This window comes from Mobula birostris, chromosome 2 (assembly GCF_030028105.1).
Source record: "Mobula birostris isolate sMobBir1 chromosome 2, sMobBir1.hap1, whole genome shotgun sequence".
NCBI classification, from domain to species: Eukaryota; Metazoa; Chordata; class Chondrichthyes; order Myliobatiformes; family Myliobatidae; genus Mobula; species Mobula birostris.
This window is the reverse complement of record NC_092371.1, coordinates 211724986-211750516: the sequence shown is the minus strand read 5'-3', so window position 1 is coordinate 211750516 and position 25531 is coordinate 211724986. Positions and strand designations below refer to the sequence as shown.

Sequence of the window (25531 nt, the reverse complement as noted above, 5' to 3'; positions counted from 1 at the left end):
AATGGAAAATAAATTACAGTTTTCAGTTGGAAATTAAATTATGAAACATGATTGTTCCACCATAGAATGGATCAAGGACGTTACCAAACTGAATTCCATGGCAATGCACATTTTAGAACTATGTAGAATAGGAGGTTAATGATGTCAATCCTAACTTGATATTTCGATGCCTGCCTTGCTGAACTGAACGGCATAAATGCTCCTATGCATTATGTGAATCTCACACAAAAAGCCAGACTGAAGGGCATGAAAAATTACATTCCCAACTATCTCTAGCTTGAACAACAGGAATACTGCAGATGCTGAAAATTCAAGCAACACACATCAAAGTTGCTGGTGAACGCAGCAGGTCAGGCAGCATCTCTAGGAAGAGGTGCAGTCGACATTTCAGGCCGAGACCCTTCGTCAGGACTAACTGAAGGAAGAGAAGGAAGGAATCTCTTACTAATTCTTCCTTCAATTAGTCCTGACGAAGGGTCTCGGCCTGAAACATCGACTGTACCTCTTCCTAGAGATGCTGCCTGGCCTGCTGCGTTCACCAGCAACTTTGATGTGTGTTGCTATCTCTAGCTCGAGTTCATTTAATTATCATTCAACCACATATAACACATATAAAATAGCAAGTAAACATACAGTCACACAAAAAAAAACCTTGCCATTTAAAAGAATGATTAATTATTTACAGATTTGTTGGATATTGAGATGGTGATAAGCTCTGAGTTCAGTTCAAGAACTGTGCTGAAGATATTTCGAAGAATTAAAATAAAGAATCAGATGTTAACTTCCAGCCTGTATGGAAGCAGAATGATAGATTCCAGGCTTCCTGATCAGAGAAATATCTTGAGAGGAGAGGGAGGGGGAGGGGGAGAGGGGGAGAGGGGGAGAGGGGGAGAGGGGGAGAGGGGGAGAGGGGGAGAGGGGGAGAGGGGGAGAGGGGGAGGAGGGGTGGGGGGAGGAGGAGATATTGATTCATCCCTTTCTGAGTAGAGGCCAGTAGCAAGTTTGAGCACAAAGGACTGCACAAATGCAGTTTTTGGATTCTTCACAGAAACACCAATCTGTTTCATAGCTGAAGGATCTATCGTTCGCCTATAAGGATTGCAGTCAACACTATGCACTTAGGAAGCATGCATTCAATTTGAAGGCGTCCATCATGCCCCCAGTATTACAGCTACCTTGGCACAGCTACCTCTCGAGGGGGACGAGCTATTCCTTGTACCTCTGAGATACGAAGTTTCTAAGTATGCTGAGTGTGCATGCAAAGAGGAAAATAAATCTATCAGGGGCACTGTAGTAAAATCACACAAGATCCTTAAGCAATTTGTTAGATGCTTGGACTAATTAGGTAATATTCTTTTGTATATTTCTGAATTGGTTGTCATCTGCTGCATCCCCTATTTTCTCATCATTTTGAAGATGGAGCCTTTGTTGAAGATGCTGTAGTTACCGGAGGAGGATAAGGTGGAAGAACTAGAACAATGATCAGATAATGCTACTAGACTCACTATCATAGTAAGTTGAACAGCCTTCAGTTGAATCGAGGAATTCATCTGAAAACCTAACAATGAAAACACAAACAATGGAGGCCTCAGTGAGCAAGAGGTGGAAGGTACTTCAAATTGAAATGGTCAGTCTCAGTTTGCATTCGGACCACTCAACAGGAATACCATCTCCAAGAAGAATGCCATGTTCTTTTTATGTTTAATCATCTTGATTCAGGAAAATCACTTAACAGGAGCACAATCTCCAAGAAGAATGCCATGTTCTTTTTACATCTAATCATTCTGATTCAGGAATACTTCTCAACAGGAGCACAATCTTCAAGAAGAATGCCATGTTCTTTTTACATCTAATCATTTTGATTCAGGAACATCATGCCATTGTCCGTTTGGTCACCATCCTCCTGCTTCCACTACACCCCAATCAATTTCTGAGTGACCACTATTAAGCTGCACCCGGCACTGCATAAAATAGGTGACATCATAGTGTGACAACAAATTATGGATACATGATCCATCAGAATTAATATCTCTCACCTTATTTTGTGAATTTAGCCATTGCCAAGAATCACACAGTTCTTTATTAATCCAGTTAGCAGGTTTCTGTGCGATTTTTTTCCTATCCTACCGCTTTCAGGCTGAAGAACGACATGAAGAAAGAGTGGGCCTAGATGGGCTTGCTTCTTTCTTCATGAGAGACAGTAGTCTGTCCAGCTGGCTGATGGGCAACAGTAAAGGCACTGGTGAAGTTGCAATGTTGAGATCATGAATGTTGCCATCCCAGGGAACACATGAAGCTCATATTTCAGCAGTACTTGTGGTCAAGAAGCATGAGCCATTCCTCTTGCCAGTCCAAGCTTCATCTTTCTGTTCTGAGTTGAACCCCTCAGCCCTAAACAACCGCCCAAATACTAAGCACCTCTGAGCTGGGAATTGGAGAACAAAAAACACAACTCCTACGTAGAAAATCAGCTGCAAACCATTTATCAATCTACCAGTTTCAAGTACTTTGCTCCAGAAATATAATTACTTATCACGATGAAAGCATAAACTTCAACAAAACATGCTCCACATTAAAAATATACATCCAAAACAGTTGCACTTACCCAAACTTAAATAATAAAAAGGAAGAGCAGCTAAATTTGTAGAATACTGTGGTAGTATATAGAGTCCACCTGGTGGTTTATTCCATATGAATTTATTTCTTGCTATATGTGAATATATCCTATCATGTATGATCTGTGGAAAAAAAAGTTAAAATGTCATTCATTTAGAAATATGAATGATATGAAAAACATGCCAGCTTGTGCCTGTGCTGCTTGTGAAACATCCTGCACATCGTGATTTGACTTGCAGTATTCCTTGCTGTTTCACACTGTCACACTGCTTAAAAGTACCTGTTACAAGTGAAAGAATATGCACAACAAAACAGGTTACACTAACATTTAAAAATGAATTCTGTGTTTTGGAATGATAGAGCACAAGAAAATTGTTGAAATGTTTAATATAACTGTTAAGACTATTGCTTATTCACAACAGCTCCACCTTCACTACCATAAATCTAAACAAGGTCATCAACTGGGACTAAACAATGGATCCTTGACTTCATGACTGACAGACCATAATCAGTAAAGAGAAGCAGCTACACCTCGTCCACAATAACCCACAGCACTGGTGCCCCTTCTCTACACAAGTGTCAGCCTTTACTCTCTGCACACACTACTGCATGGCCAAATTCTGCTTTAACTTCATCTACAATTTTATGGACGATACAACTGCAGAAAACCAGTAAGGCGATATAATGACATGGTATTTTTTTTTTGAAAACCTTTCCTTCAATGTCAGCAAAATAGCTGGTCATTGACTTCAGGATGGCAGTGGGGCGATGAACATGTTCCTGTTCACATCAATATGTTGAGGTCGAGAGGGGAGAAAGCCTCAAGTTCCTCAGAGTGAACATAGTCAATAGCTGTCCAGCCATGCCTGAGCCAAGAAAGGTCACCAGCACTTCTACTTCCTCAGGACACTAGAGGAATTTAGCATGTACCCTTTGACCTTCACCAATTTTTATCGGTGCACCATAGTGCGGCACGTTAGCACAATCACTTCACCATTCCTGCTATCACAGATTGGGGTCTGATTCCCGCTGCTGTCTGTAAAGAGATGGTGCATTCACCCATCACCATGTGAATTTCCTCAGGGTGCCCCAGTGTCCTCCCACATTCCAAAGACGTATAGCTAGGGTTAATGAGTTGTGAGCATGTTATGTTGGCTCCCCAAGTGTGGCAACACTTGCGGGCTGCCCCTGCACGATTCTTGGACTGTTATGGTCATTGACGCAAAATGATGCATTTCACTGTATGCTTCAATCTTTTGACATACATGTGACAAATATACCTAATCTAAAATCTATCTGGTGAGGATCCTAACAGGAGCATCAGGTTTGATATGGCAACTGATTTGCCCAAGGCTTCAAGAAACTGAGGAGAGCTGTGGACATAGCATAGCACAACACAGCAACCTGCCTCTCTTCCACAGATTCTGTCTACACTTCTCACTGTCTGGATAAAGCAGACAACATAATCAAAGACCCCACCCACTCCAGATATTCTCTCTTCTCTGCTCTCCTGTCAAACAGACAATACAAGAGCCTGAAAGCATGTACCACTAGGCTCAAGGACAGGTTCTGTCCTGCTGTTATAGGAGTATTGGATGGTCCTGTATTATGGTAAGATAGGCTTCTAACCCCACAGTCTATCTTGTTTCTCTATCGAGCCTCCAACATGATGGCATGAACATTCATTTCTCTTTCTGATATATTTTTTTCTTTTTTCTTCCCATTTCCTCTTCTTCTATTCCCCACTCTGGGCTCTTACCTCTTCTCTTCACCTGCTTATCACCTCCCTCTGGTGTCCCTCCTTCTTCACTTTCTCTCATGATCCCCTCTTCTCTCTTAACCGATTCCTTCTTCTCCAACCCCGCCTTTCCCACCCACCTGGATTCACCTATCACCTTCTAGCTAGTACTCCTCTCCCCCCCAACAACCCCCAACCTTTTTATCCTGGCAACTTCCTCCTTCCTTTCCAGTTCTGAAGAAGGGTCGCGGCCCGAAACATTATTAATTTCCATAGATGCTGTCTGACCTGCTGAGTTCCTCCAGCATTTTGTGTGTATTGTACTTACAGCTAATTGTCTGCCTGCACTGCACTTTCTCTATAACAGTAACACCACTGCATTCTGTTAGCATTGTCCCCCGTACTACGTCAATGTATTGTTGTCATGAAATGATCTGAGTGGATGCCATGTAAAACCAACTTTTGCACTGTCCCTCAGGACATGTGATAATGATAAACCAATTTACCAATATGAACCAGTATCAGCCCTTTTGGACTTCAGCAAGATTAAACTATAATTGAGCAGGTTAAAACTTGCTAATAAAATTGAGATACCATACATTAGGATTTTTTTTATTAAAAAGGGTTTTACTTTGTACAGCAATCATATCCATAGATCATAAGGTATAGGAGCAGAATTAGACCATTCAGCCCATCGAGTCTGCTCCACCATATCATCATGGCTGATTCCGGATCCCACTCAACCCCATACACCTGCCTTCTCGTCATTTCCTTGATGACCTGACTGATCAGGAAACAATCAACTTCTACCAGTAGCCATTTTGACTTAAAAGAATTAAAATCCATGGATCTTAGGAAAACTGTCATTTTATTAATAAATTATTTGCAGCTATCAGAAACTCAAACATGTACAAGTAGGTTAAAATAAGTAGCTTAGTGATTTTTTTAAACAGTAGATACGGAATTTCATATACGAACATTTGCCACTGATATCATGGATCACCATTTCAGCACAGAAGAGTGATGAAAGTTGGATAAGTAACATAGACACTTTTACACAATTTGTTGATCGATTGGAAAGACTCTCACACAGAGATACATTTATTGATTCTGCATTCCCAGCAAAGAACTATGCATGAACAGAGTTTAGGTTAGAGCTAAAGCATTGTGGTGCTGATTCAATATAGTAATTAACTGCCTCTGAGAGTACAAGCACAGTGAATTGTCTCCTATAATGTTAGCACAACACTGATCACACTGACAAAATTAATGCCTCCTTGTGCCCTACAGAATAAAAAAATATATATTCCTGAACTGATCAATCATCCTACTTACAGTGATCAACCTTCTGTATTTAATGTTGTCTCCTGTCACATGACAGAACTTGTTAAAATTATGGAATACAAACTATAAAGTAGCTGCTCTGAAATTTCAAAAAAATTGCCCTTTGGAATGTTGGAACATAGACTCACAGCAATGATGTCCTGGGATATCAGTTATATTTCCAAATTAAGACCCAAGAAAATTATTACTGCACTTGACAATGTGAAAAGGGAAAACACATGTTCTATAATACTTCTGTGCATCATGAATGATTGGTCACAGATTAGAAATTCATTCATTCTGGGATGTCAAGATAAGAAATAGGCACTGGACTGACAAATAAACATGAGCTTGTTATTTCAGTTTATTTTGAAATTATTTGGGAATGTTAAAATGCCTGGGATCATGGTGGGAAGCAAGCCTACACTCAAAGCTTCAGCAGTGTTTTGAGATTATTTTTGGCTTCCTCATTATTAATGGCTGCTGATTGTGTTACTGTTTTAGCCTCCTTGTAACTTAAGTGTGATGGAGGATTAGATAAGCAAACCAAAAAACAGAAGCTATACTACAGCTTTATAAAGTCTACATTAGGCTATATTTGGAATACTATGAACATTTCTAATTACCACCCCCTAGGAAGAATTTATTGTTCCTGGAGAGGATGCAAAATGTTTTTTTTCAAAATGGTATTTAGACTCTAAATATTAAATATGAGCAGATATTACATAAACTAGGCTTGTGAAAATGAAGATGTGATCTAATAAAAAATTCAAGATATTTAATGGAAGAGATAGGGCTGATAAAGAAAAAATGATTTCTGCTGATTGGGAAGTCCAGGATGTCTAAGGTGTCTTCTCACAAGACACTTTATGAAAAAACATAGATCATCAATGAATGGTCACTGGCATAAATAAAACAACTCTGGATCACTTTCCACAGATGCTACCTAACCTGCTGACTATTTCTAGCATTTTCTGTTTTGTTTTTAAATCTATTTTTAAAGTTCAAAGTAAATTTATTATGAAGGTACATATATATCACATTATACAACCCTGAGATTTAGGAAAGACCACATGCAAGACAGACGAACAACCAATGTGCAAAAGACAACCAACTGCAAATAAAAATAGGGAAAAATAAATAAATAAACAATAAATATCGAGAACATGAGATGAAATGCCTTGAAAGTGAGTCCATAAAGTAGGTTGTGGGAACAGTTCCGTGATGGTATGAGTGAAGTTGAGTGTAGTTACTCCTCTGGTTCAAGAGCCTGATGGTTGAGAGGTAATAACTGTCCCCTGCAGTGTGGGCCCTGAGGCTTCTGTAAATTCTTTCTGATGGCAGCAGTAAGAAGAAGGTATGGCCAGTTGGGTGGGGGGGGGGGGGGGGTGGTCCTTTTTGCTTTTCTGTAGCAGTTCTCCATGTAGATATGCTCAATGGTGAGGAGGGCTTTACCTGTGATGGACTGGGCTTTTCCATTCAAGGGCATTAGTGTATCCTTACCAGGTCGTGAAGCAACCAGTCAATGTATTCTCCACTGCACATTCATGGAGGTTTGTCAAAATTTTAGATAAGACATACCGAATCTACCAAACTTCTCAGAAAGTAGCAGTGCTGCTGTGTCTCCTTTGTAATGCCACGTGCATGCTGGACCCAGGACAGATCCTCTGGAATCAGGATTAGAGCATTGCTGGTAAGGCCAACAAACAGTGTCTATGACTAAATGCCTTTGAAAGAATTTGTGGTAATTCCTGAACAACTGTAGTCCTAGCGAAGTTATTTCTACAGTGCTGTTGAGTGGGGCTTGAGGATTGAGACGGTGAAGGACCAGTGATACCTTCCAAGGGAATGTGATTTGAATGGAATTTGCCACTTGTTTGGCGGCAAAGGATGTGGGTTCAGGAGCCACTGTTGGGGTATTCTGTACTAGTAATCACAGTGCACTTTGTAGATTTGAACACTGAGTCACTGTGCACCAGTGGTGAAGGATTCCCAGGTTCTAATCTGCTCTAACAGTCACATTAGTTAGGAGGCTGGTTGAGTCAAGTTTCTGGATAATGGCAACTAACTTCTCCCACCACTCCCTCCTCTACCCCTACCCATTAAATGTTATTAATACTTGGTTAGTCTCTCTCTTTGGTCATGGTATGACACTTCTGTGGCATGGATATTACTTGAAATGTATTAGCCCAGGCCTGAATGCCATCTATTGTTTAGAAGCTGGGTGGGGGGGGGGGGTGGGCACAGTAGCCTAGCAGTTAGTGTAACACTATTACAGTGCCAGTGACCTGGGTTCATTTCTTGCTGCTGTCTGTCAGGGAATGTCATGTCAGGGCTGGAAGAGAGGGACAGGCTGGTGTTCAGCTTGCTGTTTGCGAGTTTTACTCATCTCTGCACTGAACTGAGGCGCTGGCCTGCAACTAATAGACTCCTGGATCAGCTGCAGTGATGACTGGCTTCGTGACTGTGGACTCACTTTTGTGAACTTCAGTTTTAAGTTATATTTGCTTACTTTTATTATTACATGATTTGTTTTTTTTTTCTGCACATTGATGTCTGACGATCTTATTTTAGAGGGTTCTATTGGGTTTCTTAGTTTTGTGGCTGCCTGTAAGGAGACGAATCTCAAGGTTGTATAAAGTATACATACTTTGATAGTAAATATACTTTTAACTTTTAAACTGTTAAAGCTAGTTTATAAATTGAATATCAGTTTAACAACATTTTACATCTGTTCTCTGCTATAGTGCATAGCTAACCTCAATATCATCTTTGCATTGTAAATTAAAATATTCTACTAAAAATAAGTAGTATGTTAACACATGGTGAAATGAATTAGAAAATTATTAAAGGATAATAACAATGATTTTTAAACTCAGATCTAGAATATGTGAGATTCAATTATATTGTTCAAACATATATTGTATATGTTGTTATATGTGAGATATGTATTATATTGTTCAAACATATATTGTAAATGTATTGTATTGGCAAGCCTTACTTAACACTGCTACAACTAAATTACTCTAGCAACCTGATCATTTTCTCCACACTGACTACCAACAAAGCTTTGGAAAACATGGAACTGTTCCCACTTCTCAGGAGCCATCTCTCAATGATGGCAGACATCAGTGATGAAATTTGCCTTCACCGTCAGTGAGCTGAACAATCTTAGAAGCACTTAGGAAAAGGACAGTAAAGATCAAGAGCTCAAACCTGACACACAGCTCATGGTTTACTGGACACCAAGTGATTCCTATCCTTGCATATTCTCTGAGGCCCGTTCTGCCACGATTGGCATCTCAAGGCACTGGAAAGTTGCCACCACTGCTGTCTCTGCAAAATCTTCTCAATTCATTGGAAGGACAATTGTAATGATGTTAATCTCCTTTCCTAGGCCTACATCCCCGGCACTGGGGCCCTAGTTACTCACATTTAGTTACGCTGGGTAGGCCACGTCATACACAAACCTAACACAAGACTCCCGAATCTGACACAATATTGTGAACTCTCTCTTGGGAAGAAATAACAAGGTGGAAAGAGCAGAAGATTCAAGGAGGTGCTCAAATCCTTCTTGAAGAAATGTAACATCCTTGCTGTCTCCTTGGAATCACTCAAAGTGCAAAAGCAGCACTTGAGATGGGCTTTGAATCCTTGAGGCCATGCATCTGGAGTAAACCAGAGGCCCTGTGTAAATGGCACACCACTTCAAAAACCACCCACCCACCTGCCCCCATCAGGCACCGTCTGTGGAAGTGACTTTAGTTCATAAGTCACCTCACAATCCACACATCAGGAAAGGTAGTATGCCATCCTCAAACTCAAGGAATGACTGAAGAAGAAGTATGTGCCTGAGGAACACAGAGTATACTTCATTAAAAAGGGACTGTCTTTTCAATGTAAGAAGCAAGCTTACTTTCATAAAAAGATTCATAAAAAAATGTATACTCTGCTATTCAAAAGTCATGGACCAGTATCGACAATGAGTTTCTCCAAAGTGATTAATTCAGATTCTGCCCTGTTTTTTTTTTCCATACTGTTCCAGTTAATATCTGCAACATTACAGCTGCAACCTCTGGTATTGGTGACTCTAAGGTCTACACTGGTGACCTTTTGGATGTTTAGTGTACAAGGTAAGAAACTTACTCAATCAATTGATCTTAATGGATGATTTTACAGGTATATACATTTCTCATCTCCAGAAAGGAAAGAAAACTTCAAAGGTCTCTTTGGCCTTTGTATTTGCCAGGACTCTGATCCCTCCATGTGTGGTAAGTTGATTAGTGTTTCTTCATTATACACAGGCTGTGTCAAGAATAGAGGTGATCCTGCATTGCAGATGTTGAGTGAAATACCTACTTAATATTCTACAGTCATTTCACCAATAAAAAAATCATTAATTCTTACACCAACTTTTTCCAAGATACTAATATGTACATTCATTATCATAATACCAGGTTCCATCTGGATAAAGAGTTCTACTTTCAAAAGGCTGGAGTTGTCTTACAGCATTGGGTTCCTGTCAACCAAATTATATAGGATGAATGTGAGAGTGCGAAATCCCCCACTCAGGAAACGCAACACGCATTCAGCAGTTAAGTACGGCTTCAGTCACTATAGTCTTGAAACCCTATCCACAGAGGCTAAGACAGGAGCCAAAATTGTTGGAGCCTTCTATCAAAGCTGCCGCGGCCTTAACGCAGTTTATAATGTCTCTGTTAGGGATACAGTGGATTCTGGTTAATTGGGCCATTGGTTAATCAGAAAACTGCTTATTTGCGATAACTCTTAAAGAACAAAAACTAATCAAGAAAATAGTTGGGATTCCCATCAGTTGTCTGGGACACTATGCCAGTTAATTGGGGTAGAAGACTGTTGCTGAACAGTAACATCAGTCATGTGCACCTGTGTGGCCATTAGACTCTACACCATGCTTAAAGTGAGCAATTTTTAAATAGAGTAAGTTGCATGTGTTTGCATTCAAAAAGTAGTATTTTTTGTCACTGATGGTTGGTGAAGGATGAGCAGTAAGGCAATTCAGAACTGTTTTGCTCTCTGTGGTTCCAGAATTGGCCATTAGACATTACGGAGTGAACAGTTTTAAAATAGCGTTAGTTTTATGTGCTTGTATTATGTTAACCATTTAGGCTGATAGATGCTGATCCATAAAGCAGTGAGTTTTGATAATTTTGATTTATGCAGAAAGACAAAGAAAGTAGTCTATTATTAACACTAGGCATCTGTGCTGATTTTGTTCATTTACAGTCAATCAAACAAACAAGGCAGCGATGACTTCGTCGATAAATATTAGGAACTAATGCAGAGCTTATATAATATTACAATAGTGTTCTACTATGTTCTCTATTTCATTAAATGCACAATTTTTAAATGTTAAATGGTAGTTTGTCTTTGTTATGCCTTTTAACTATTTCCATGAAACTTTGGCTAACTAGGACCAAAATGTACTGGTATCCCAATCAACCAGAATCCACTGTATTTTAAAAAGTATAAGGATTGCTTTAAATAATTAAAATAACAATGATTAAAAATATATTTAAATATTTCAGAAACAAAATTTTCTTATTCACATCAAAGCACTGAGAAACAATTGGTAACATTAAGATAGTGTGAAGTAAGTTAAGAAAAAGTAGTGTTTTAATTATGTTTCCAATTTTACTTCCGGGGCCCATTCAAATAAGTGATTGATGCTGTTATGCCAGATTTGGCTCTGGTAGGATGAAAGAGGAAGACTTTCCAAAATAATGCTAGAAATCTCTGCACAATCAAATTCCACCTTTGGAGCGTGCAGCACGCTCCAGTACCTGGACACTGTAAAGGCCGACGTGACCTTCCTCCAGGAGTGCGGACAACCACATCTCCGTAACTACCGGAGGTGGTCACGGTGGTGGAAAAAAGGTTTGTCTGTGTGGTCGGGGGGCAACGATTGTCGCGCTTCCGGCCTGGGGATTCTGCTGCGGGGAGGCAACTTCTCAATCACCCAAGTTAAAGAGGTGGTTGCGGGGCGCCTCCTGGTAGCAGATGTCAAATACCGGGGCACTCCGCTCCAGCTGATCAACATGTACGCCTCCCTCGTGCGGAGCGAGCGGCTGGCCGTCTTCGAGCAGCTCCCACAGCTGCTGGTGACGTCCCAGCCGGTCGTTCTGGCCGTTCTGGCCGGAGACTTCAACTGCACCATTGATGCGGCTGGAGGACCCGGCAGCGCTGACGGCAGGCTGGACAGTACCTCTAGACTCCTGAGGGAAATGGTAAAGACAGCCAAGCTGCGCGACGCCTTGGGCACCCCCACAGGTGGAGCACAGCCGCAAGCCACCTGGACACGTTCGGACGGCTCAGCCCGCTCCCGGATCGACTTCCTCTTCCTGTCCGAGTCCCTCACAGTCAGGTCCACCGACGTCACGCCGGTGTTCTTCTCTGACCACTGCCTTGTGAGAGCCACCTGTCACTTACGGGAGGACCAGAAGGCAGGCAGGGGGACTTGGAAGCTGAATGTAAAGTTGCTGACCCCAGAGAACATCGAGGAACTAGAGAGGGAGTACACAGGTTGGAGAACCTTGAAAGCCTTCTTTGATTCCCCAGTTCACTGGTGGAAAGCCACCAAGGAGAACATTAAGAGGTTCTTCATCCGCAAGGGTATCCAGAAGGCAAGGCAGGAGCAGAGGGAACTGCGTAAACTCCAGACAGAGTTGCAGCAACTTCTCCTTCTGCAGTCGAAGGGGGTGGATGTCAGGGAGGAATTGCGAGAGGTGAAGGGCCGGCAAGCCCAGCACCTCGTCGCTGAATCCTCCAAGATCATCTTCCGATCAAGGGTCCAAACCGTGGAGCAGGACGAGACGTGCTCACGCTTCTTCTTCCAAAAGGTGCACAGGGGGAGCTCTGTGATCCACAACCTTAAGGAAGAGGACGGCTCAGTCACGTCCTCGCAGACCGACATACTGAGGATCTGCAAGTCCTTCTATGCCGGTCTGTACGACGAAAAGGCCACAGAATCCACAGCCTCCCGCAACTTCCTGTCGTCTATCACGCAGGTCTTAGACGACGGCAAGCGGGAGAGTCTGGATCAGCCACTGACCCTGGACGAGCTGACAGGCTCCATCCGTTCCTTTGGGTCGGGTAAGACTCCCGGAAGCGACGGCTTACCGGCTGAGTTGTACTCGGCTCTTTGGAACTGGATGGGCCCAGACCTGCTGGAAGTGTACAACGCTATGCTTCTGGCTGGCAGTATGTCTGAGTCCATGAGGAAGGGCATCATCACCCTCATCTACAAGCAGAAGGGGGAAAGGGAGGACATTAGAAATTGGAGACCCATCTCTCTCCTGAATGTGGACTACAAGATCCTGTCCAAGGCTATCGCCAACAGGGTCAAGTCTGCTCTGGGACAGGTGATCCACCCGGACCAAACCTGTGCTGTACCGGGCAGGAAGATCTCAGACAGCCTCGCGCTGCTGAGGGACACCATCGCCTACGTGCAGGACGGGGGGTGGACGCCTGCCTGGTCAGCTTGGACCAGGAGAAAGCCTTCGACAGGATATCGCACACGTACATGGCGGACGTGCTCTCCAAAATGGGATTTGGGGAGGGAATCCGGAATTGGATCAGACTGCTCTACACAGACTTCCGTAGTGCAGTCCAGGTCAACGGGTGGGAAACAGACAGCTTACCCATCAGGTCTGGAGTCAGGCAGGGCTGTCCCCTCTCCCCTGTCTTGTTTGTCTGCTGCATAGAACCCTTTGCGGAAGCCATCAGGAGGGATGAGGGCATAAGAGGGGTGACGCTGCCAGGCAGTGGAGGGACCCAAGTGAAAACCTCCCTGCACATGGACGACGTCACCGTCTTCTGCTCTGATCCGAGGTCAGTTCGCAGGTTGATTGGCACTTGCGAACAGTTCGAGCTAGCGTCGGGGGCCAGGGTCAACCGCACGAAGAGCGAAGCCATGCTCTTCGGCAACTGGCCCGACCGATCCAGCGTCCCTTTCACCATCAGGTCTGACCACGTGAAGGTGTTGGGGATCTGGTTCGGAGGGTCTGAGGCGTGCAACAAGAACTGGCAGGAGCGGACTGCCAAGGTGAAACAGAAACTGGGACTGTGGGGAGGGCGCTCCCTGTCGATAACGGGCAAGAACCTGGTCATCAGGTGTGAGGTGCTCTCAGGGCTGCTGTACTTGGCGCAGGTCTGGCCCATCCCCCGCTCCTACAGCTCGGAAATCACCCGGGCTGTCTTCAGATTCGTCTGGGGATCCAAGATGGAGCGGGTGAGACGGACCGTCATGCACAAGTTCCTGGATAACGGGGGCAAGAACGTCCCCAATGTCGCCCTCACCCTGATGGCCAGCTTCGTATGTGACTGCATCAGGTTGTGTGTAGAGCCCAGGTATGTGGGCACTAAGTACCACTATGTGCCCAGGTTCTACTTGTCGCCCTGGCTACGAAGGATGGGTCTGGCCCCACTCCCGCGCAACGCCCCAGTCAGCTGGTCGTTGCCGGCATACCTGTCCTACGTAGCAAAGTTCTTCCAGGAGAACGCCTTTGACCACAGGGCCATCAGGCAGTGGTCGGCACGAAGTGTCCTGCAGGCACTGCAGGAGAAGGACGTGATGGACACAGTGGGGTGGTTCCCTGAGCAGACTGTCCAGTTCATCTGGCAAAATGCCTCATCGCCAGATCTCACCAACAGGCACCAAGACCTCGCCTGGCTGGCGGTGAGAGGGGCCCTCCCAGTCAGAGCCCTCCTGTACGCCCGGAATGTCGTCTCCGCACCCCACTGCCCACGGGAGGACAGCAGTGAGGAGGAGTGTGTGACCCACCTCTTTGCACACTGCCAGTTCACAAAGAGGGTGGGGAGGAGGATGGACGGGCGAGTGTCACGTTTTATCCCCAGCAGCTGCGTAACAGAGGACTCTCTGATCTACGGGCTGTTCCCGGGGACGCACACGGAGACCAACATCCGGTGCTGCTGGCAGATCATCAACTCGGTGAAAGGCGCTCTTTGGTCAGCCCGAAACTTGATGATCTACCAGCACATGGAGATGTCCATGGGAGAATGCTGCCGACTGGCACACTCTCGGCTGCGGGAGTACGAGCTGAGGGATGCACTGAAACTTGGCGCAGCCACCGCAAGGCCCCGGTGGGGAACGACTACAGTATAGGTTTCTCCACCCGTGGGAGTGGGAGGGGTCGGTGGGCGGGGAGTATACCCCTCAACAATGATATGCTAAGCTGAACTACTGGAGTGCCACGTGGGTGGCTATTAATACGGATATTTTACTGAGTATAATGGAAACGTATGTAAAGGAGGAGAAGTTATTGAATGGTTTATTGTATATATTTATTTTTGAATAAAGTATATTTTGAAATAAAAAAAAATCCACCTTTGGATTTTAGTGGAATCCAGACATGCTGGTCCAGCATCTCCCAAGTTCTAATACCTGGGTGTGGCTAAATGCTAACAGTTCTTTTCAGAACTGGCAGCTAGATCCAGCTCAATTCAATTCATTAAACTGAGAGTTATGAAACTAATAACTTTTTACTGCCAAGTTTCATGGGTGTTTTCTACAAAGAAATCTTAAATATCACCCTTTTTCAATAATACAGAAAATCCACAATTTGGGATTCCTGACTTTAGTACTCAGATCAGAACATAGAAAATGAAAAAAAAAATCCCTTATTTCACCTCATCTCCTCTGCAATCTCAGCTTATTAAAAAATAGGGACCAAGGAGAATTCCTCAATCACTTCTTTGAGAAAGAAATCTCTAGGTCTTGATAATTCATAGAAACCCGCTCCTGACTTTGCACAATTTCTGGACAACCCCTTCCTAAGTCCCACTTTACCATGCTTTCTTCTCACTACTACCATTGGGCAGACGGTACAAAGACCTTAGATCCAAAACTACTAAGTTCAGGAACTGTGATTACCCTACAACCATCAGACTCCTGAACTGGTGTGGATAGCTTCAATCACCACTACTCTAAGTTGATTCTATGACCTACAGACCCAATTCCAAGGACTCTTCACAGCTTATGTTCTCAGTATTATTTTTATTCTCAAAGTTTATCTTCGCTTGCCATTGGTCTTTGTCAGTCTTTGCTTATGTGTAGCATTTCATAATCTATGGTATTTCTTTTTTCCTACAAATGCCTGCAAAAAATTAATCTCAAGATAGTATATTGTAATATAGACATACTCTGAAAATAAATTTACTTGAATTTTGAACTAATTCCACTTATCTGCCACTTATTTCCCTTCACTTCCTTGCATTCTGTTATAGAATGTACTCTTCACATCTCCACTTTTCTTTCATTTTCTTTCCACTTACCTTCTGCCATCTACTATCCCACTTCAATCTTCTTGCCTTTATTATTCTTCAACCACCAGTCCTAATTCCTTGGTCTTCCTCCTGACTGTTCATCTTCCTTCACTTCTTATGTTGCTTTTATCCAACATGCCACACCCACACCCACCCCCCCCATACCTACTTGATCTACTTATCTGCTCATGAAATCGCTCCTTTAACCCTGCCCGATCTGAATGTTTGGTTTACCTTATTATTGTACCACATGTTTTAAATGAATAAATTTTTGTATATATAATAAAGCTTTTATTTTGAACGAATCCTGTCATCTGATTTAACTCCGGAGCTCTGCAAGTAATTCTCTTGTTAGGTTCAGAACAAGATTATGATGACAGAATATAAAAACAAGGAGATAATGCTGAGTCTTCATAAGACACTTGTCAGGCTGCACTTGGAGTATTGTTAACAGTTTTGGGCTCCATATCTCAGAAAGGATGTGTTGTCATTGGAGAGAGTCCAGAGGAGGTTCACGAGGATGATTCTGGGAATGAAGCGGTTAACATATGATGAGCTTTTGGAAGCTCTGGGCCTGTACTCACTGGGACTTAGAAGAATGCTGGGGGATCTCATTGAAACCTACCGAACGTTGAAAGGATTAGACAAGGTGGATGCGGAGAGAATGTTTCCTCTGGTGGGGGTATCTTTTTAGGACAGAAGGAGGAATTTTTTTCAGACAAAGAGTAAAGAATTCATGGAATGCTCTGCCACAGACTGCAGTGCAGGCCAAGTCCATGGGTATATTTAAAGTGGAAGTTGATCGATTCCTGATTGGTCAGGGCCTCAAAGGATATGGTGAGAAGGCAGGTGTATGGGGTTGAGTGGGATCCGGGATCAGCCATGATGGCATAGTGGAGCGGACTCGATGGGCTTAATGGCCAAATTCTGCTCCCATATCTTATGGTCTTACGGACAGAAACTGTGCTGTTGAACTTCTTATCAGTGTTTTCATGAGGACATAAATTAATTTATCTTGAAAAAGATGTCAGAGAGCTTCTTTAACCCCACAGCATTAAGAGATTTGATAACCTTTTGATCCGGGACATGATGTGTAAATTTCATGAAGATCTTTCACTCACTATCTATATACTACTAAAACTCTCATGCTCTGTCTGCCTGTTTGTGACCTCCAATTAGCGCAAACGGTGTATTACAGCGGCACTTCTTTTTGGCTAAATCCATTTAAAATGCGCTAACTTACAGAATGCAGGCAAAGTTCAGGGTTATATATTCGTATAAAATTGCTCATTCGCCAAAAATCAACAGGCACCCTTTTAACCCGACAGCCGATCTGCCATCATGGAAATCGGGACGCGACAGCCCGATGCATGTGAATGGCCAGCCTCAGCAGCGACACCGACTGGAGCAAAACGGCAGGGTAGCTCTATTTTGAAGGGTCCACATTCTGCTAATCACCATCAGCATGTGCAGGATTGGGAGAGATCTAACTGCCACCCATCAATAAGAGATAACTAAATCTTATTGTAATGAGGTACTTCGAAACACCCATAAAACCTTTTGCTGCAGTAAAAGGACAGCAGTGACTATATGACATCCATTTAGGACAGCGCCAACCACGTCATCAAGAATAATCAGCATCCTTTGGTGTTAGTGCTTCGTATCTTCTATCCAGCATTAGGGTAAAAAAGTGGTCAGTCTAATTATGCTGTGTGGAAAGGGAAGGGGGACATTATGGTCAAGAGATGATGCCAAACATCGTCGGAAAGTGGCAAGGAGAGGGAGAGAACAAGAATCAGATGAGGCCAGGGCCACAAGACTCCAGGATCAAAGAGTCAGGACAAAAAAAGATGAGAGAAGAAGAGACAGAGGAGGAGAGGCATGCACGTCTCCAGGATCAGAGACAAACAACAAACAGCAGAAAAGATGAAGAGATGGGGGATGAAAGGGCTGCATGTCTCCAGAATGACAACGAGAGGTACAAAGGTGGCAGAACAACACTCACAACACACTGGAGGATCTCAGCAGGTCGGGCAGCATCCATGGAAATGATCAGTCAAACTTTCGGGCCGGAACCCTTTGTCAGGACTGTACAGGGAAGGGGCAGATGCCCTATAAAGGAGGTAGGAGAGGGTGGGAAGGAGAAGGCTGGTAGGTGCCAGGTGAAAAACCAGTAAAGGGAAAGATAAAGGGGTGGGGGAGGGGAGGCAAGGAGGTGATAGGCAGGAAAGGTGAAGAAAGAATAGGGGAAAGCACAATGGGTAGTAGAAGGAGGCGTAACTATGAGGAAGGTGATAGGCAGCTGGGGGAGGGGGCAGAGTGACATAGGGATAGAGGAAGGGAGGGGGAGGGAATTGCCCGAAGTTGGAGAATTCTATGTTCATGCCCAGGGGCTGGAGACTACCCAGACGGTAAATGAGGTGTTGCTCCTCCAACCTGAGTTTAGCCTCATCATGGCAGTAGAGGAGGCCATGTATGGACATATCTGAATGGGAATGTGAAGCACAGTTGAAGTGGGTGGCAACTGGGAGATCCTGTTTGTTGGGGCGGACGAAGCGGAGGTGCCCGATGAAGCGATCGCCCAATCTGCGTTGGGTTTCACCGATGTAGAGGAGGCCGCACCGGGAGCACTGGATGCAATAGATGACCCCAACAGACTCACAAGTGAACTGTTGCTTCACCTGGAAGGACTGTTTGGGGCCCTGAATGGTGGCAAGAGAGGTGGTGTAGGGACAGGTGTAGCACTTACGCTTACAGGGATAAGTGCCAGGTGGGAGATCCATGGGGAGGGATGTATGGACCAGGGAGTCGCGGAGGGAACGATCCCTGCGGAAAGCGGAGAGGAGTGGAGAGGGAAAGATGTGCTTAGTGGTGGGGTCCTGTTGAAGGTGGCAGAAGTTGCGGAGGATAATGTGCTGGATGCAGAGGCTGCTGGGGTGGTAGGTGAGGACAAGGGGAACTCTGTCCCTCTTGTGGTGACAGGAGGATGGAGGGAGGGCCGAAGTGTGGGAAATGGAGGAGATGAGGGTGAGGGCATCATTGATGACGGTAGAAGGGAAACCATGATCCTTAAAGAAAGAGGACATTTAAGATGTCCTAGATGGCAGATAAGCCAGAAATGATGCCATCAAAAGTGTCCTTCGTTAAACGAGGAGGAGCTATATTTGCTTTGCTACACGTCGTTCTTCTTTAATAAACTGAGGTTTTCTACTTCAGTTTCCAAAGCAAAGCGATACCAATAGCAATCAGGAAAATTTGATGTTCATTCTGGCCACATCAGACTGCGCTACCCTTCTCTCAAAGGGTGCCCCAACGGGTCACCCTGTTGTCTAGTAACCTATCACCGTAACACAAACAGCTTCAAGTTTGTAACATTACCATTTGTTAATACCATGTAAGATGGATTACATTTATTCTACTGGTTTCTATGTCTTATAAAATCAATCAAGTATATTTGAATAAATTTAGTCCATCTTACATGGCATTCTTAGAGTTAAATGTCAGATTTTTACACTTTTCACACTGCTGCCTAAATAATAAACTTCCTCTATTTATTCAATTCTTCATAATGTTGAAAGCTATTTTAGTATTATACTTGTAAGAAATATTTAAGGAAACTTAAAAAAAAAATCTTAGGATACATTCAAGTGCTTCCTGCCATATGGCTCAAAACTGTTCTGGATGTTGCAGCAAGTGGTGATCGTTCACCTCAGAGAAGGGCAAAGTGAAGCAAAGACGAAAGTAATTTGCCCCTATCTAGATCTGTTTGAAAGGACATTTTAAATTCACTATGAACTAAGGTTAGCCTAGAATCCTTTGATGGTGGAAGAAGGATGGTTGTGCAAAGGGTCAACAGATGTATTTGGTGAGAAGCCATTGCTTTATGTTACAGAAAGCCCAAACAGCAGATAACCATAAGACCATATGATATAGGAACAGAATTAGGCCATTTGGCCCATTGAGTCTGCTCTGCCATTTTTTCATGGCTGATCAATTTTTCCTCTCAGCCTCAATCTTCTGCCTTCTTCCCATATCCCTTCATATCCTGATGAATCAAGAATCTATCAACCTCTGCCTTAAATATACATAACAACTTGGCCTCCGTAGCTGCCCATGGTAAGGAAATCCACAGATTCACCACTCACTGGCTAAAGAAATCCTTACTCATCTGTGTTCTAAGAAGACACTCCTCTATTCTGAGCCTGTGTCCTCTGGTCTTAGGCTCTCCCACCATAGGAAACATCCTCTCCACATTAACTCTATGAAGGTCTTTCACCATTTGATAGGTTTCAATTAGGTCACCTCTTATTCTTCTGAATTCTGGTGAATACAGGCCCAGAGCAATCAAATGCTCTTCCAATGACAAGTCATTCCATCCTGGAATCATCCTTGAACCCTTTCCAGATTCAGCACATTCTTTTCTACCTTCAGAGGCCCAAAGCTGCTCACAATATACCATGTGAGGCCTCACCAGTGCTTTATGAAGCCTCAACATTACATCCTTGCTTTTGTAACCTAGTCCTCTTGAAATGAATGTTAACATTGCATTTGCCTTCCTCACCACAGACTCAACCAGCAAATTAACCTTTAGGGAATCTTGCACAAGGACTCCCAAGAAATCTTTTTCCATTTAGAAGATAGTATACACTTCTATTTATTCTAACAAAGTGCCTGACCAAATACTTCCCAACACTGTATTCTATCTACCACTTCCTTGCCCATTCTTTTAATCAGTGTAAGTCCTTCTGTACTTCCTCAAAACTACCTGGTCCTCCACCTATCCATGTATAATCCACAAACTTTGCAATAAAGCCATCAATTTCATTGTTGAAATCATTGACATATAACGTAAAAAGAATCAGTCCCAACACAGACCCCTGTTGTACACCACTAGTCACTAGCAGCCAACCAGAAAAGGCTCCCTTTATTCTCACTCTTTGCCTCCTGTTTTATCCATGCTACTATATTTTCTATAATACCACAGGCTCTTAATTTGTTAAGCAGCCTCATGTGTGACACCTTGTCAAAGGCCTTCTGAAAATCCAAGTACACAACATCAACCATTCCCTTTTGTCTATCCTGCTTGTTATTTCTTCAAAGAATTCCAACAGATTTGTCAGTCAAGATTTTCTGTTGAAGAAACCACACTATCGCCTATGTTACCATGTGCCTCCAAGTACCCCATAGCCACATCCTTAATAATCGACTCCAACATCTTGCCAACCACTGAGGTTAGGCTTACTGGCCTATAATTTCCTTTCTTCTGCCTCTCTCTCTTCTTGAAGAGTAGAGTGACAATTGCAATTTTTCTGACTTGCGTACCATTCCAGAATCTAGTGATTCTTGAAATATCATTACAAATGCTGCCATGATCTCTTCACACACCTCTTCCAGAACCCTGGGGTGTACACCATCTGATCCAGGTGACTGATCTACCTTCAGACCTTTCGGTTTCCCAAGAACCATCTCCCTAGTAATGGCAACTTCACACACTTCATGCCCCCTTGCACCTGGAACTTCCACCATACTGCTGGTGTCTTCCACAGTGAAGATTGATGCAAATACTTATTCAGTTCACCCACCATTTCCTTGTCCCCCATTACTACCCTCTCCAGCATAATTTCCAGCAGTCTGATATCCACCCTCACCTCTTTTTCACACTTCATGTATCTGAAGAAACTTCTGGTATCCTCTTTAATATTATTGGCTAGCATATTTTTGTATTCCATCTTTACCTTCTTAATGACGTTTTAGTTGCCTTCTGTTGATTTTTAAAAGCTTTCCAATCCTCCAACTTCCCAATCCTCTAACTTCCCACTAATTTTTACCCTATTATATGCCCTCTCTTTGGCTTTTATGTTGGTTTTGACGTCTCTTGTTAGCCATGGTTGTGTTGTCTTGCCTTTAGAATACTTCTTTCTCTTTGAGATGTATATATCCTGAGCCTTATGAGTTGCTTCCAGAAATTCCAGCCATTACTGCTCTGCTATCATCCCTGCCAGTGTTCTTTCCCTTCTCAAAACTCGGGTTGAATTCCATCATATTATGATCACTTCCCCTAAAGGTTCTTTTACCATAAGCTCTCTAATCAGTTCCAGTTCATTGCACAACATCAAATCCAGAATAGCTGATCCCCGAGTGGGCTCAACCATGAGCTGCTTTAAAAAGCCATCTCATAGATATTCCAGAAATTCTTGGGAACAGAATATACTCTGCTCTATTTAAACTTACTAAGGCCTTGTTCTATCTTTGGAAGTTTGTGCGTCTGATGCAGAATGATGTGAGCACATATTGAAAATGGATACAAGGGTAATAGATATCACAGATTTTTCTGTTCATTAATACAGTTTTCATTTCTAAGAACTAGTTTTATATTTGAAATAAGTAAAACCTTGTAGAAATAACGATAAACAATTCATTTGTCTCATAACTGCACTTCATTTTTTATGAATCTAATGGCTTGTGTTGGCGCGTGGCCAAGTGGTTAAAGCATTGGTCTAGTGATCTGAAGGTTGCTAGTTCAAGCCTCAGCTGAGGCAGCGTGTTGTGTCCTTGAGCAAGGCACTTAAACACACATTGATCTGCGACGACACCGGTGCCAAGCTGTATCAGCCCTAGTGCCCTTCTTTTGTACAACATCGGTGGCGTAGAGAGGGGAGACTTGCAGCATGGGCAACTGCCGGTCTTCCATACAACCTTGCCCAGGCCTGCGACCTGGAAACCTTCCAAGGCGCAAATCCATGGTCTCACGAGACTAATGGATGCATATAATGACTTCTAGCTTACTGCTAGTTTGGCCTCATATACTATCTTACTATATTTCTGAAGTAAATATCTGAGTATGACTAATCCAGCAATGGTCCCATTCTTTGGATGAATGTTCTATTCACTTCTACTCAGTGAATAGCAGGAAATGTAAAACTAGAGATTAAAGATAAGAAGAAGGTGGTCCATGCTTGGAAGTTTATCAAGGGAAATGATGAAAAACACTGAACATGAAAATGTTCGGCATAAATTAAAAGTATGCAAAGTTGAAGAACTCACCTCTAAAGTAGTTAATACTATTTTTTTTGCAGAAGAAAAATAAGCATCCCACAGGAATTGTGTTTGTTGCCTAAGTGCCAATATTTTCTCATGATGGATAGATCTGGTAATTGAAGGAACCTGCAAAACAAGGAATGAAACTAAGTGAAAGAATTAAACAAACAATACACAAAGTAAATGCTACTTTCCACTGTCGCAAACACCAGAAACTAATGTAATATATATCTACTAGTGCCATTGAGATAATGGAAGAATTATACCTTCTTACTGTGAATTCATTCTTCAGATGTTTCATTCCTTGCTTTCATATATGCTTTTGCTGCTTTTCTCTTTTCATTCATTCTAAATTAATAATCATTCAGTTTCCTTCTAGAACCTACTGCCCTGATGTTACTGAAATTTTCATTTAAAAAGAAACAAACAGCTGGAGGAACTAGGCAGGTTATGTTGCATCTGTGGAGAAGTTTCTCATCGATATCCTGCATCAGGACTGGGAGTGTAGAGAAGAAGCTAGGATAAAGTGTGTGGGGTGAGGGGTGAAGCAGGAATTGGCAAGTGATAGGTGGAACCAGGTGAGGAGGTGGAATCAGGAGGGATCGTGGAGCTAGAGTTAGAGGCTGGAGGGTGATAAGTAGAAACAAAGGGCTGCAGATTCTGGAATCCACAATTTGAAATTTTAAAATTCACAGATCTACTCTTGTAATCTACTGCCTCTCCTTCAAAATCACATTTCCCTTCAAAGTCCTTGACTCTGTTGTTGAAGATCTGTGACCATCTTCCCCACAAGGTCAAGCACTGACATCTGCAATGAAGTTTGCCATTGCCCATCATGCTGAGACAACCCTTGGCCAGTGCACCTCGATTCATGTTAGAATCCTGCCATTCTGTATCTGTTCGCTCGTTCAAGTTCTCCAAGATACTGTGTGACAACATTTAATGTTCCTAAAATTTAGGAATATCATTCTATTTTATATGGGCAGATGGTATTTCTTAGCAGTGTCCACTTTTCTACTTTTGAAAAATTGAGACCTGTGGGATTTAAAGTTTCCGGAGAATTCAAAAAATTCAAGGACAGTTCCAGAGTAATCATGGCATCGTGCTATGCATACCTTTAGCATATAGTGAAATTTATATAAAATGAATTTTGTTTATACAGTTCATGAAGATCATTAAGAAAATAGATGTTATCATACATTTTGTCACAGTCAGATTAACGTTTCCAACCTGAATGGCAATATTTTGCTCCATTACAAGCACTCTCAACCAACTTCTGAAAATGCTCGACTTTACTGTATTTAATTTCAGTTCAACAGTTTCCTTTCTGAGAAAAAAAGCATACCAGTGGGACCAGAGTTAAACTTCAGCCGCAGTAACAAACATTACACCTCTTGCAATATTAAGGATATTTCATATGAATTGTGCAATAATGTCTTACCTTGCTGTCTTTTTAAAATTCTTTACACTGTCTTGCATAAGTTATGTATAATTTATGTTTGTATTTTGCCAGGACCCTCCTGTAATGTTTCTACAAGCAGGCTTTTCATTGTACCTGCAGTATAACTCACTGTACTTGTACACATTATAATGAACTTGATGTGACCAAATTATACAATTTTCACCTCATTCACAAATGTGAATTGTAAACTCGGTAGGTGGTCAATATGAACAAATTTAGACTAGGCAGCCAGTCTTTGTGAAGATACAGTCAAATAATAATCATGTCACAAATGTAAACAACAAATAAAAACAAATGCACATCTGGCTACATCTGGCAGGAACATGAAAGAGCTGCTATTTAAGGTATAAAACTTTTTGCAGTAATAAAAATTACAAACATTAAGTTATGAACTGAATGTAACTGGAAGAAGTCATGTGGATCTGAAAGAGAAAACAGGCACACAGAGAATATCAGAGCCAAAGCTTTGATGGGAAACATGCTTACAGACAGATATGGCAAATGCAAAAATACCATTGAGAAAGGAAATAATTTAGAAGCAGGTACAGTCGATTCAGGGGTTACATTCAATGAACTATGAATGCATCTGTAATTAAGGGAATGTGGTATTGCAAATTAGAACCATTTTAGCAAGTGGTTAGTGGAAAACATACTGTTGATTGGCTTGACACATCAGCAGAGATTTGGTGTAATTTTAAAAAGCACCGGTGAAAGCTTGCCTCCGCCTTTGAAAGGGAGCAGGTTTCCTGTGTGTATTCATTCAGTGAAAAAAAAGTTATGGGAGATGGAGAAAAAGGAGCCATCTTTAAAAATGGGTATCACCTTTATTTTTAACATCTTTCTTTAAAACAGATATTCAGAAATGATGATTCTGTACCTTCGCCAGTCAATTTGTGACAATCACTACAGCTTGGGACTTTGGAGTTCAGAATTCAATTTCAGCGTCCTTTGTGAGCAAGTTTGTATGTTCCTTCCCACGTGCACATAGATCTCCTTCTGCTGCCCCAGTTTCCTCCCATCGTACAAAGAGG

General features: G+C 42.6%; 1 protein-coding gene across 3 annotated transcripts in view; it reads right to left on the bottom strand.

The window, feature by feature from the left end:
• Positions 1 to 25531, bottom strand: part of LOC140194040 (exostosin-1-like) — a 517224-nt gene that overhangs the window by 120360 nt on the left and 371333 nt on the right. For all 3 annotated transcript variants that reach the window (XM_072251404.1, XM_072251403.1, XM_072251405.1), the window contains 2 exons: positions 23045 to 23164; positions 2606 to 2738 (listed from right to left, as the gene is read on the bottom strand). In XM_072251404.1, the coding sequence (XP_072107505.1) occupies positions 2606 to 2738; positions 23045 to 23164 (253 nt within the window). The remainder of the gene's footprint in view (positions 1 to 2605; positions 2739 to 23044; positions 23165 to 25531) is intronic.